Raw genomic sequence first — 14969 nt, forward strand, 5'->3', positions numbered from 1 at the left:
GTGGCAGATTGAAGCAGGAGAGGTGGGCTGGGCTTGCTGGATTCAGCACATGCGATCCCTGCATCCTTGAATGGAGCCACAAGGGCAGATGCCAACAGTGCGGGGTCCAGAGGGACACTGGTCCTTCCCACCACTTGCCGCAGAGGAGCTGCCTGTCTACTCCACAGGAATGGATGGGATGCTCAGGCTTCCCAATTAGCCAATAAGAAAACTGTGCTTAGAGAGTCCATGCTCCTCCCAGAGTCAATGTGGAAGGGAAGAGGGTAAAGTGGGCGGGTAAGGTCATATGGAGGCAAGGTTCATGCTTCGTTGGAGAGGAGCCATGGGAGGGGAGGCAGGGGCTGTGAGGATCAGGCTTTCCTCCTCCAAAGGTCTCTCTGACACTCTGAAAGGAGGACCAGAGTAGGTGAGATGGGAGGCAGGGAGGCCAGTGCACAGGAGGATGCAATGGTCCAGGAGAGAAAAGGCGGGGCCTGAACTAGAGAAGGGATGGGGACAGAGAGGAGTGGGTGCATCTCAGGGCAATGCTAGAGGTTGAATGGCACTAGGAGAGGCTGATTTACTAGTGGATGGTGACAGAGACGGAGAAGTCTAGAAGGTTTCTGGCTTGGATTCATGGAGGACGGTGCCATTCACATTGGAGGGAAGCACAGGAGTGAGGCTCAAGGGAAGCACGTAAGCTCCCTGAGTCCCTATAGCCAGCACCATGGCAGGTGTGCTGGAAGCGCACTGGAAATGGTCACTGTGCTAACGGAGCAGCATGAACAGGGCAGAAACAGAGGTACAGACAGAGGAGGCCAGGGGGCAGATATGTGGCAACAGAGGAACCTGAAAATGTCAGACCCAGGAGGGACTCCATGTACAGACCGATGCACCCCAGGCAGCAGCCGAGACTGCACAGCAACTTGGCAGGAGGGAACCCAGATCTCCTCCCCCAAGTCCAAGGCCCTCTCTCTCCTCTGCCCCCTTGTGAGCCCCACACACAATGGCTCCCTTGGCTTCCTCTAGTTTGGTTTCAAATATCAGGCTCGTGCCAGCGACAGCAGGCTACGAGCCTGTCCAACCGCACGATGAAGGCTGGGGCAGCCATGAAGGAGAAAGTGTCCAGGACACCCCTCCCGGCATAGCTGCTGCAGACAAGGCCTTGCAACCTCATACCTGCACATGCCCTGAGAGACCCATGGAGGCCTCCCTCCCCATGTTCCCAACCCATGGCCGGCTCATGTCCTCCTCTCTGGGGACTCCAACGCTTGAGGAACCACTGCTGTGACAATGGCAACTGAGGCAGTCACAGGACAAACAGAGCACCGGAAAGACTGAGAGCTCCATTGATAAGATTCAGCGTCACATGTGTGCCAGGTGTTCCAGCTCCCGAGGCACATCGTCCGATAACAGGTGAGAACCATCAGACACTTTCTATCCACCCTGCTCGGATCCTAGGATCTCACGTATATCATCTCTGGTGCCCTCAGAAACTCTAAGAAGCAGATAGCATGGTCGTCTTTCCAGAACTGAGTAAATTGAGGTTCAGAGACATCAAGTAACTTGCCCAAAATGTCACAGCTACGAAAGAAGAGAAGCTGAGTCAGACCGAGGCCTTACCACCCCACAATCCCAGACACCATCACGCCAGTCCCAGGATTTTCTGACTCCTGGTTCCAGGGCAATTTTTACCACCTCACAAACTTGTTTTTAGTGGGTTTTCAAAAACCCAGAGGAACTATTAAATAAGATAATTTGCATGCAAGTATACTTTATGTGGAAAAGCACCATTATACATGCAAGGCATGGCTTTTGTTCTTAATTCAGGTCACAGACTTTGCTTCTGCCAATATTGCACTAAAAATAAACAAACACATTACCATCGGTCATCACCATTGTTTCTTAAAAGAAAAAGCATTTTAATGCCAAAAATAGGCAGGACATAATTGTAGAATTACATGAAAAGGAGTCCTCTCTATTGAATACATTCAACATTACGAAAAAACGCATTACAGTATTACTGTTTTTCTCACTGCTGAAAGTGTTGGGTTCACTTGGGCATCCCCAACCTAGACGACCTCCAAGGTACCATTTCAGCTCCAAAATTCATCTGCATATATGATGTCATTCTTTGCTAAATAAGAACATCCTTTTTTGTTTTTTTGAGATGGAGTCTTGTTCTGTTACCCAGGCTGGAATGCAGTGGCAGGATCTTGGCTCACTGCAACCTCTGTTTCCCGGGTTCAAGCAATTCTCCTGCCTCAGCCTCCCGAGTAGCTGGGATTGCAGGTTTAAACCATCATACCCAGCTAATTTTTGTATTTTTAGTAGAGATGGGGTTTCACCATGTTGGCCAGGCTGGTCTCAAACTCCTGACCTCAGGTGATCCACCCACCTCTGACTCCCAAAGTGCTGGGATGACAGGCATGAGCTACTGCTCCTGGCCTGATAAGAATATTGCTTTTTTTTTTTTTTTTTTTTTTTTTTGAGACAGAGTCTCACTCTGTAGCCCAGGCTGGAGTGTAGCGGCATGATATTGGCTCACTGCAATCTCCGCTTTCTGGGTTCAAGCAATTCTCCTGCCTCGGCCTCCCAAATAACTGAGACTACAGGCACGTGCCACCAAGCCAGGCTAATTTTTTGTAATTTTATTAGAGATGGGATTTCGCCTTGTTAGCCAGGATGGTCTTGATCTCCTGACCTTGTGATCCGCCTGCCTTGGCCTCCCAAAGTGCTGGGATTATAGGTGCGAGCCACCGCGGCCAGTACAATAGGAACATTCTTAAGGAGCAGAATTTATGACAACTGTTAGCAATAGAATTCTAACTAAAATCTGTAACTGGGAAAAAAAAAAAAAAAAAAGACTTTGCCTCTATTTAAACACACTTTTTTTTCAGCCTGGTCCAGAGGTCACTAAACATCTCATCAATTCAACTGTGTCTGTGGAAAATGGAGCTGTGGTTTGGCATCCTGGAGATAAGCCCCGCATCGGGTGGCTGTTTTTGCTTCGGGGCTGCCTCTGTGGTTTCCTTTGGCTAAATGCTCAGAAAGGGAGAAGATGGGTTCTTCTCCTCTCCTGCATTCCTGGGGAATGTGGTGACACCCCTGTATTAATCGTGCTTGTTATTTTATAATGTTTTGACATCTCAGGGGCCTTAGTGGCCAGGAAGAGACAGCCCCTCCCAGGGCTGGCTAATTCCTAGAGGTAATAACCACTCCCTTTGAGGGTACCTTTCACAGGCAAACGAGCCCATCCCAAACCCATATCCCTAACCACCTTCTCTGTCTAACTCTCACCCACCAAGACAATATTTCCCTGGCCCTAAATCACCCTGGGGCCAGCTACCAGACGAGACACCAGCCCTAGAGCCCAGAGACCTCAGCACGCCAATCAGCCAGCCCTACATGGTTCTCCTTTTCTGCCCTGCCTTTCCTGCAGAAAACCCAATGAGGGCTCTGGGCCTCGAAGCTTTGCGGGGCCCAGTCCACTCTGCCCACCACCTCCCCACGCTCAGGCCTGCGGCCGCTCTCCAACCTCTTTCCTCACTTAGCTGCTGTTCTGAGGTAGAGGACCCTATGACACTAGCCTTCCTATGACTTGGAATCCAGCCTTGAATTGGATTCCTGGCTCTTCAGTCTCCTGACCAAACCCAGTGCTTCCCCTGTGGCCCTGGGTGGTGTGGCCCCCATCTCTTGAAACCTGTGCTAAAAATCTTTTTTTTCTTTTTGAGACGGAGTCTCACTCTGTTGCCCATGCTGGAGTATGATGGCGCAATGTCAGCTCACCACAACCTCCGCCTTCCAGGTTCTAGTAATTCTCCTGTCTCAGCCTCCTGAGTAGCTGGGACTACAGGCGCATGCTGCTATGCCCAGCTAATTTTTGTATTTTAGTAGAGACAAGGTTTCACCATGTGGACCAGGCTGGTCTCGAACTCCTGAGCTCATGCAATCTACCTGCCTCGGCCTCCCAAAGTACAGGGATTACAGGCGTGAGCCACTGTACCCAGACAAATCTTTTGATGACATGAACCTCTCCATATGCTCAGTCACCTCTATACATTAAAGACCCGCAGGTACATTTTAACACAGTCCCCTTGTGCTGAGCTCACTTCCCTACACCTACAAGCTTCAGGAAAGAGAACTGCCCTCTCTCTGCCCTGCCCTTTCCGTGGCCTGATGCCCCTGTGGCCTGGGCCTTGGGGTGCCCTTGACAAAGACATTCACACCTACCCGCCCCTGAAGGACTTTGTCTATGAAATTTCCATTGAATGTTAGAAGCAGAAAAAGATTCTCCAGGTAGAGTGCAGTGGCTCACACCTGTAATCCCAGCACTATGGGAGGCCGAGGTGGGCAGATCACCTGAGGTCAGGAGTTCCAGACTAGCTCAGCCAGCTTGGCAAAACCACGTCTCTACTAAAAATACAAACAATAGCCGGGCGTGGTGGCGAGAGCCTGTAATCCCAGCTATTCAGGAAGCTGAAGCCGGAGAATCACTTGAACCTGGGAGACGGAGGTTGTAGTGAGTTGAAATCGCATCATTGAACTCCAGCCTGGGCAACAGAGCAAGAGAAGAAAAAAAAGACAGACTCTCCCACAGGGGATGCCTGTGCATCCACTCAAGGCTAGATTCCAGGCCACAGGAAGGCTGGTGTCACAGGTGCCTCCACCTCAGGTACTAGCAATTGAGGGATGAAACTGAGGGATGAAAGAGCGACCACAGGCCTGAGCCTGGGGAGGTGGTGGGCAGAATGGACTGACCACCCCCCTGCAAAGCTGCAACCACAGATCAAAGGAGCAGGAGAGAGAAGTCAGGAAAACACAACCCCACCCCAAACACACATGGCCTCCTCTCCTGACCCAGCCACATGTGAAAGGCAATACCACCAACAGCAGACATCTGGCCCAGACATTGGCCACTGAGTCTTCCCAGAAAGGCATCCTGAGGTCAATATATCAGCAAATGGACACATCTTGACCAAGTCTTTCCTGGGTCCAATACTGTGCTCATCTCTCTGAGACAACACAAGGGGAAGGAAATCTGGAGATGCCTGTATAACAGAGGACAAGGACTCTGCCACAGGGCCACAGGCTCTGCAGAGAGGCGGCCTCTTCATGGAGCAATACTGAGGATCGTCACCCCTGGCACATCCATGAATGAGGTATCTCTGAACATGGTGTCGTGGTGACTGACACCATGAGACCATCAGTGGTTCCTGGAAGCTGTGTAGCCCATAGGGGATGGGCACAGGGGTGATGTTCCCCGTTCCTGTCCTCCTCTCTCTGTCCCCATGCCATGATCTCATCTGCTCTGCTGAGCTCACGCTCCCAACCCACCAGCCTCCACCCCTCACTCTGGCCCTGTGGAATCCCCAGAGAGGAGGACATGAGCTGGCCTGAGCTGCCCAGTGATAGGAACTCAGGAACCCTAAGGGCTCAGTTCATGAGGTAGAGGGTGGCCCAAACTCAGGCTGAGTGACCCCATGTACTCTGGTGCTGCCTGTAGAAAGATGACAGGGATCCTGCCACCCTTCCAGGCTCCACCAAGCTTAGACCCATCCAAGGGGAAGAAATGACCCCATGGGGTCAGGCTTGACTCACGCTGCTTCTCCTGGAGGATGCTGGATGTGCATGGCGCAGTCCCTTCTCCTGCAGAAAAAGAAAAGAATTGTGAGCAGATCCCTGTCACTGTTGCCAGGCACTGTATTTCCTAGGGAGGCTGCTTGTAGTTGCCTCTGCCCCTCACTCTGGAGCTTGGGATGGGCAGAGGTATCTCCCACCACTTCATGCCCTGCTCTGCCCTACCCTGACCCAGCCCTTGGCTCTGCATGCCACACCTGATGCCTGGTGAGAGCACAGCCTGGCTCTTCTGCATCCTCGGGCCTTTCCACCTCTGTCTCCTCCCTCCTCTATAAAGCAGCTGCTTCCCAGGAGTTGCCTACCTCTCTATACTCACTCTCTCCTCTGAGGGTCAGCATTGAAATCCACGCCCACAAACCACTGCCAGGGCTCTGCCTCTGGTCCAGGCCTCTCTCCTTAGTTCTGGATCTGCACATCCCACTGCCCCCCAGACACCTCCTGTGGCCACTCCTAAACACTGCACACTCCCCAGGACCAAAGCTTCCCCAGAAGTCCCTTCCCAAAATGTGTCTGCAGCTTCCTCTAGGACCCCAGTTCTCTGAGGAAGGGTTCCAAGGCACAAAGCAAAGTCACATCCTGGTCTCCCTTAGGGACTTGAGAACCCTTCCCATGCAAAGCTGCCTCATTTCTTCCCCTGCAGGACCCAATGGCGACTCCAGTCTAGGAAGCTCCTCCATCTCTGCCACCCACACTCCGGGGTCTGGTGGATGACTCCTTTCCTGACCCCGTGCCTGCCTCCCATAAGAAACTTCTCCAGGTGTGTCCATCAGAATCTGTTACCCTGTTTCTTTGGCCCTTTGTCTGCCAGGGCCACCTTCATGGCCCATGTCCTCTGAATCCTGGGATCCTGGCCCCCAGGCTTTCTCAAAACAGGCAGGGGTAAATAGTGGGAAGAGAGTACAGTTGGAGGCTGGAGGCTGACTCTGTTTCAGGCTCCCTCTGGCCTGCTGTGTGACATGAAGCACGTCACTCTCCCTCTCTGGGCTCATTCCTACAAAACAGCAAGGATTCAGTGCTATCTAAGATCTCAAAGTCCTGAAAGGCCTTGAGTGGCACTGCATTATGATTGGCTATCTGGATTCAAATGTCAGTTTCTTCGCTTATGAACCATGGACCCTTGGGCAAGTTTCACAACCTGTATAAGCCTCGGTCTTCTAATCTATAAAATGGGGGTGATACTGGTACCTGCCTCAGAGGGTTATTAAATAATTAATATATGTAAAGCTGGCTGGGCACAGTGGCTCATACCTGTAATCCCAGCACTTTGGGAGACAGAGGTGGGTGGATCACCTGAGGTCAGGAGTTTGAGACCAGCCTGGCCAACATGGTGAAATCCCATCTCTACTAAAATACAAAAATTAGCTGGGTGTGGTGGCATGCATGTGTAATCCCAAAGCTACTAGGGAGGCTGAGGCAGGAGAATCACTTGAACCTGGGAGGTAGAAGTTGCAGTGAGCTGAGATCATGCCACTGCACTCCAGCCTGGGCACCAGAATGAGACTCAGGCTCAAAAAATAAAATAAAATAAAAAATATATATATATGTAAAGCCTTCAGAACACAGCCAGGTACGTAACAGGTATTCAATAAGTGAGGACTGCTCTGATTCTTGGTTGGTTTTTGTTTTGTTTTGTTTTTTTGAGATGGAGTCTCACTTTGTCGCCAGACTGGAGTGCAGTGGCATGATCTCGGCTTACTGAAAACTCCACTACCCAGGTTCAAGCAATTCCCCTGCCTCAGCCTCCCAAGTAGCTAGGACTACAGGCGCCCACCAGCACACCTGGCTAATTTTTTTGTGTTTTAGTAAACAGAGTTTCACCATGTTGGCCAGGCTGGTCTTGATCTTCTGACCTTGTGATCCACCCGCCTCGGCCTCCCAAAGTGCTGGGATTACAGGCATGAGCCACTGCACCCAGTCCTGATTCTTGTTTTATTTACTTGTTTACTTCTAACAATTGATGTAAGACCTTGTCCCTTTTGTCTTCATCATGATCCCAGGTGGAGCCAGATAGAGAGAATCAATGACAAATGTTAGATGCCAGCTCACAGCACTCCCCAGGTCCAGGGCCTGTGACAAAGCCTAGGCCCAAGAAGGGGCTCAGATAGAGAACAGAGACCTGGACACCCTTGTAGAGCCATCCCCACACAGCACAATAGGGTGGTCACAGACTGTTTCCCAGGTGCAAGAGCAGCACAGGTGTGGACAGAAACACACCTTAGCTTGGCGCGCACATACACACACACAGGCCCCACCAGCACCCAGGCTCCCCGTACTGCCGACAAACATGCTGTGAGTGACAGTTGGAAAGTTGAATCAAGCATCTGCCCTTCCCAGGGCAGAGGGACCCATCCAGGTAGACAAGGAGCAAAGACCAGCATCAGGTCTGAGCATCAGCCAAGGCCTAAGACACTTCGGTGCCCCCAAAGAAAGTCAGCTTCAGCCAGCCATGGTGGCTCACTCCTGTAGTCCCAGCCCTTTGGGAGTCTGAGGCAGGCAGATCATGAGGTCAGGAGTTTGAGATCAGCCTGGCCAACATAGTGAAACCCCATCTCTACTAAAAAAAATACAAAAAATTAGCTGGTCATGTTGGTGGGCACCTGTAATCCCAGCTACTTGGGAGGCTGAGGTAGGGGAATCACTTGAATCCAGGAGGCGGAGGTTGCAATGAGCTGAGATCGCACCACTGCACTCAAGCCTGGGTGGCAGTGTGAGACTCCTTCCCAAAAAAAAAGAAAGAAGGAAAGTCAGCTTCAACCACCTAGCAGAACTGGGGCCTAGCAGAGAAATTAAGACATGCATTCAAAAAAACACCTTCTAGGGGCCAAGCCCTGTGCTAGGGACTGTAGTAATGAGTAAGTCGGTGTGAGTATAAAGCAAGAACACCTCTGTGCAGAACAGCTACTGCTAACTGCAGTGAGAGGCAAGACCAGTGGAGAGAGAGGGAGGGAGAAATACTCATCCTGACGGAGGACCCCAAGGAACTATGTGCCAGAGCAGATTTGAGTTTTGGCAGTAGAGGAAACAGCAGGGCATTCCAAGCAGCCAGCAAGATCATGTTTATAGAATGCCAAGTTCAAGGCAAAGTAGGGGTGTGAGAGAGCATGGCCTTGGGAAGGAAGCCCATATACAGATAAGAAATCCAAGGCCTGAAGAGGTGAAGGGACTTGCAGATGCTTCCAAATCCAAACTTCCTGCTTTTTCTATCATACTCTACCTAAAACCAGTGGCATAATTAGGAAGGCCCCCTGCAAAGAGAAAATGGAGGGTCCCTTGTTCAAACAGAAAAAAAAAATGTTGCTAAAGATACTAAAATATGACGTTTTCCCTTTTTTCTGAGGATGCTCTAAGACCTGTCATGGTGTTTTCTACTTGCAACTTAACACTGTTGTTTCCAGGCCGGGTACGGTGGTTCACGCCTGTAATTCCAGCACTTCAGGAGACCAAGGTGTGAGGATCGCCTGAGGTCAGGAGTTAGACATCAGCCTGGCCAACATGGCAAAACCCATCTCTACTAAAAATACAAAAAAATTAGCTGGGCATGGTGGGGCACGCCTGTAATCCCAGCTACTCAGGAGGCTGAGGCAGAAGAATCACTTGAACCTAGGCGGTGGAGGTTGCAGTGAGCTGAGATCACACCACTCACTGCACTTCAGCCCAGGCAACAGTGACACTCCGTCTCAAAAACAAACAAACAATGTGTTTCCTCGTGCCCAGGAATACTTAAGGGATGAGTGCAGGACCTCCCAGGGCCCCAGGGCCCCTGCTCCTTAGCTTGGCACATGTGTGCGCGCACACACATACACACACACAGTCCCCACCTGCACCCAGGTTCCCCCTCCTGCCAGCCACTGGGCCAACAAACCATGCCATGAGTAACAGTTGGAAAGTTGAGCCAAGCATCTGCCCCTCCTAGGGCAGATGGCCAAATCCAGGTAGACAAGAGTATTGCAACCTCCACGCTGAAATGCACTAGGTAAGTGAGAGGTATTTTCCCTCTGAATCACCCTTGGAATGTTCTATGGCACTGCCAGCCCAGGGTGGAGACGGCTGCCTTGCCCTAAGACATGGTAGAATATGAGCACCAAACCTCAGCCCTACCTGCACCCAGGCTCTGGCTTGGAGGGAAGCCAGCAGGGGCAGGGAGAAGAAAGCTAGGGGGATGGGGCTGAGAAGCCAGAGGCCAGGAGAGCAGAAGGCCAAGATCCCAGGAGGCTTCAAGGCAGCAGGAGGCAGGACCATGTGAGAGCTGCCTACCAAGTCCCCCTCACATATGCACTGTCCCATCAGACTTCACTTACAAAACACAAACTTGGCTGGGTGCAGTGGCTCATGCCTGTAATCCCAGCACTTTGGGAGGCCGAGGTGGGTGGATCACCTGAGGTCAAGAGATCGAGACCATCCTGGCCAACAGGGTGAAACCCCTGTCTCTACTAAAAATACAAAAATTAGTCCAGTGTGGTGGCGTGCACCTGTAATTCCAGCTACTAGGGAGGCTGAGGCAGGAGAATCACTTGAACCTTGAAGGCAGAGGTTGCAGTGAGCCAAGATCATGCCACTGCACTCCAGCCTGGTGACAGAGTAAGAGTCCATCTCAAAAACAAAACAAACAAAAAACCCCCACAAACTTGAAATAACACTATTCAGACTTCAGAACAGTAAACTCAATAGCTGGGACCCTTTGGAGCACTGGCCACGAGCGCTGACTGTAACCCAGAGGCTTCTGGCATTTCTTGGGCATCTACTCTGTGTCAACCCTGGAGGAGGGGAGGACTCCAGCGCAGGAAGGGGCCAGGTCTGCATCATTACTTCCAGATTCTCATGCCAGGCCCATAGTTGCTCCTCACAGAGACAGTTTATGAGTTCTCCATACCATCCAATACTTTCATTACCAGGGAGTAAATATGACTTAGTCAGGGCAGGGTGTCCCGAGGCGGGAATGCACGGTGGGGAGGTGGGCAAGGATGAGAGCTGGGGTGGCTGGGGATGCAGAGTGCAGAGGCCGTAAGAAGCTCAGGGACCCAGGTGAGAAGAAGCTAGGAGGTGAGTGTCCTCGAAATGCCAGTACACAGGCTTCACATGGGTAAGCAGAGGGAAAATATCAGAAAGGAAGTAGGGGCCAAGCTCTGGGGCTCCTCCAAGCCAGCCGTGAGTGTGGCCTTAGCTGCGCAAGCCTTGAAGGCTGTACCTGGGCATGTAGGTACGCTCTGGCTCGCCTAGTGCTTTCCTGCACATGAAATCACTGGATTCCACACCTGTGCAATAAGACCGCTGAGGCTTAGTAGGATAAAGTCACTTCTCCAACATTAAGATCTAGTCCCTTGGACAGCCCCAATAGTGGCAAGGGCTCTTTCCACAATTTCATCCAGCCCCACATTGTGGGGGGGCTTCCTAGAGCAGGGGCTTCCCAGGACAGCTCAGGCAGCCTGGGTAGTGCTTCCTGGAGGAAGAAGGCGTGGGACAGGGAAGGCTGCCACAAGTCAGGGGCTGAGGGGTGGGGAGGACGGGAGCGGAGAAGAGGACATTTGCAAGGGGTGCAGACAGGATGCGTCCAGAGGCTTGGGGACTGGTTGATGTTTGCCTTGGGCTTTGCCTCTCCTGCAACACAGCCTGAGCCAGGCATCCAAGGGTTCCCAGGGCTGGGGAGGCTACCGAGGAACAAGCCTGTTGTTTGACCAGGTAAGTGTAGGGCCTAGACAGCAGGAAGCTGGCCTTCCCTGCCCAGCCTAGGCCAGCTCCATCTTCGCTGGTAACCGCCAGCCAGAAGGAGCCGGCTTGAACCTGGCTTCCTGATTTAGCAGGCTCCCAGGACGAGGGTGATTAACCAACTGTGCAGCTGGCTCAGCTGCCGCCTAAATGAGACCCCACTTAGCCTGGAGCTTTCCAGGGCTCATGGGCCCAACAGCTTTGCCTCTGCTGGAGTTTGTTTCAAGTGCTGGAGCTGCCAGAAACTCCTGCAGACAGGATGGGCTACATGGAGAGGGGTAGGGACCAGGTAAGCAGGGGTTTTGTCACCCACCCCATGCTCTAGCCCCATAGATCCTGCCTATCCTGAACTGACACAGCCCTGGGAGGCTGAGCCACATCATCTCGTCTGTTGTGTGGCCGCTGGAAGAGTGATTCAGACAGACGGGGCCTTGGGGAATAAAGAATTGGGAATTCTCCTGATACACCAGGAAGTGTCAGGGACAACCCCTCTGGAGCAGAGACAGGAGCAGCTGAAGCTGGAACTTGCCCTGGGCTCTCCCCTTACCGGGCCTTGGGAGCCCTGGCCAGGCTCCAGGCTGGACTGGTGACTGCTCATCAAGCCGGGTTGAAAAGGGAAGACCTGCAGGCACCCCACCTTGCTCAGGGCGCTCCCAACATGGAGCCTCCCCTGAGCTTCAGATAAAGACCCAAGCTCATTCCCTCTCACCTGGCCCATCGTAAGCCCCTACGCTCATGCCCTGGTCCCTCCTGTTCTCCTCCACATTGGCTTCTAGAATAATCTTTGTAAAAAGCCACCCTTCACTCCGCCACTTAAACTATGTGGATCCACAGGGGCATTCCGAGAATGCCAGACTCCTCGGCCTGGCATTCAAGGCCTTCATCTCCAGCTTTTCCACCCCTGCCTCTTCTCCAAGACCACCTCACCTCCAGCCCAATGCTTCACACCCTAACCTCCGTCAGGACAAACTCCCCAGATTTCCCTGCTCCCCATACCTCCTGCCATACCTTTGCCCCTGCAGCTCCCTCTCCCCTCACTGGTCTGTCCCAACCAAAGCAAAGCCTCCTTAGCACCTCCTGTGGCAGCTCCGGTTCTGCCTCCTCTTTGAGCCCTCTGTGCCTTGCTCCCCATCTTGTTAGAGCAATTAGCTCACTGAACTGTCACTGTCCCACCCCCATCTGGGAGCTGGTCAATTCTTCATCCACTTCTGAGTCATTCGTGTGTCCTTAGCAGTGACCAGCACAGGATCTGACGCAGAGTCAGTGCCCATTCCTGTGCATTGAACGCGTGTGTGAGGGAAGAGGTGCATGAATGCACAAGGAGCCCCTCACAGCTTTGGGCTCAGACAGGGAGGAAAGGAACACACCTAAAAGAGCACAACTGTCAGCAGAGTGGTCCGTGCTACAGGCAAGGGACAGACTCAGCTGTGCTGGGCATGAGGACAGTGGTCTGGGAGAGGCTGGAGTATCAAGGGGGCTTCCCAGTGGCAGTGCATGGAATTGTGAGAGCCAGAGATGAAGTCAGGGGAGGAGCTGGGGCAAAGGCAGGAAACTGACGAATTCCACATGAGCTCATGGGTCTCTCTGCAAGCAGCCCCCTGGCCATTTGACTAGGACACAGGGCAGGTGGACGAGGAGGGGAGGGATGGCTAGGAAGCCGTGAATATCAGAGTCAGAGATAATCTTGAGATTACTGGATTTAGCAATAATTTGACAGCCCCTTTCTGTCCCTCATGGTAGCTGTTGCAGGGCTGTTTGATTCCTGTAGTGATAGGGAACTTACTAACTCTGGAAATGTATCACTGTTAGAAGGAAGGCTGGAACCACATTGTGGATGGCCTTATGTGCCAGGCTGGGGGATTTATGCTTCATACTGCAGGCAACAAAGACCTTCTTGCCAATTTCATGGCAGAATTATAGGACTAGATTTCTATTTTAGAAGCATCATGGTAGGATTGGATAAAGATGGTAAACTGACTACACGATCTAGTCTTTTTCTCCTCCCCCAGATCCCTGGAAAATGACATCAAGTGTTTTTATGTGAATTAATCTTCAGTAGCACTGTAAAAGGAGAAGTGTCCTTAGCAGACCAGAAACTGTGTGGCATTCCCCAAAAGTTAAAAGGCAGAGAGATCTAAGGAGGGAGGCAGGACCGGTGACATAATTTTCAGGGCCCAGTGTAAAATGAAAATGTGGGTCCCTTTGTTCAAACTAATTAAAAATTTCAAGATGGAGACAGTAGGGTAGACTATCAAGTGTGTGATCTTCCTAGCTGTGGAACCTGTGTGACTGCAAAGGACAATGCCCATAAAGCTAGCCCGGGAGAAAGAAAGCCATAACCTCAAGCCTGCAAAGAAAGGTCTGTGGCTTGGCCAGGCACGGTGGTACACACCTGTAATCCCAGCACTTGGGGAGGCTGAGGTGGGTGGATCATGAGGTCAGGAGTTCGAAACCAGCATGGCCAACATAGTGAAACCCCGTCTCTACTAAAAATATTTTAAAATTAGCCATGGGAGTCAGGAGAATTGCTTGAACCTGGGAGGCAAAGGTTGCAGTGAGCCGAGATCGCACCACTGCACTCCAGCCTGGACAACAGAGCAAGAATCCACCTCAAAAAAAAAAAAAAAATCTGTGGCCAGTGATGGAGGCAGCACAGAAAGAACAGCAGGCTCATGGGTGAAAAATACAGAAGCAAAGAAAGTGCTTGTGATCAACTATCTGGGCTTCCACAGTAGAGGAGCCAGGTGTCTTGGTCCTTCCCCAATACCTGCTTATGCCAAGCAAAAGGATCTGTCCCCAAATGTGAGAAGGGATGAGGGTCTGAGGTACAGGACACCATGGAAGGCTGAAAATACCCAAGAGGAATAAAGCAGAAGCAACTGGCTCAACTCGCACCAGCAACATTTTCTACCTTCCCCAATAATTAGATGACAGCAGGTTTCAGTGAACGGACATATTCCTACCACTCAGAGATAAGCTGACAGGGAACTGCCAACACTAACTGGCATACACACAAACATTACTGAGGATTAGATAAAAACCAACAATGTGGAAGGACGATATTCAGCTCAGTGACTGAAGGCAGCAGAGTACAGGGAAGTGCACTTGTGAAGTCCTCAAACAACTTAGTATCATGGTCATTAGTGGCTCTCAAATTTTAGTGTACATCAGAATCACAGGACTAGTTAAAATGTGGATTCTGAGCCCTGCTCCCAGAGTTTGGCTGATTCAGTAGATCTAGCGGTCTAGAAATGTGACCCCCAAAGTCATGTTTCTAATTCGTTCCCAAGAGATGTTAATGCTATTGGTCCAGGGACCGCTCTTTGAGAAGTATGTATCTAGATACAAGGTCATAGAGCAGAGTCAAGGGGCGAATGGTAGGAAAAAAATAGCTCGCTGGAAAGACAGAGGCAGAGAAATTGATCAGGGATACCCAGGCAGTGACTGTTTCCTTCCTGTCAACAAGAATGTGGCCTTGCTGACACTAAGTTTGCTTTAAGAACAAGAACCTAGATTGTAAATCATTCCTTAAATGACAGCTCGTTCATTGTTAGTATAAATTATCCTGGAAGAGATATATAAACCCCAGCATAAAAGAATAGTGAGATGACAAGATTTGCCAAGGACTAAGTGGAATTTATCCCAGG

At 51.3% G+C, this 14969-nt stretch overlaps 1 protein-coding gene across 2 annotated transcripts in view; it reads right to left on the reverse strand.

The window, feature by feature from the left end:
* Positions 1-14969, reverse strand: part of PITPNM3 (PITPNM family member 3) — a 105871-nt gene that overhangs the window by 47938 nt on the left and 42964 nt on the right. For both annotated transcript variants that reach the window (XM_035301110.3, XM_078374092.1), the window contains exon 4: positions 5581-5628. In XM_035301110.3, coding sequence (XP_035157001.3) covers positions 5581-5628 — 48 coding nt within the window. The remainder of the gene's footprint in view (positions 1-5580; positions 5629-14969) is intronic.

The sequence above is a fragment of the Callithrix jacchus genome, chromosome 5 (assembly GCF_049354715.1).
Source record: "Callithrix jacchus isolate 240 chromosome 5, calJac240_pri, whole genome shotgun sequence".
In the NCBI taxonomy this organism is placed as follows: Eukaryota; Metazoa; Chordata; class Mammalia; order Primates; family Cebidae; genus Callithrix; species Callithrix jacchus.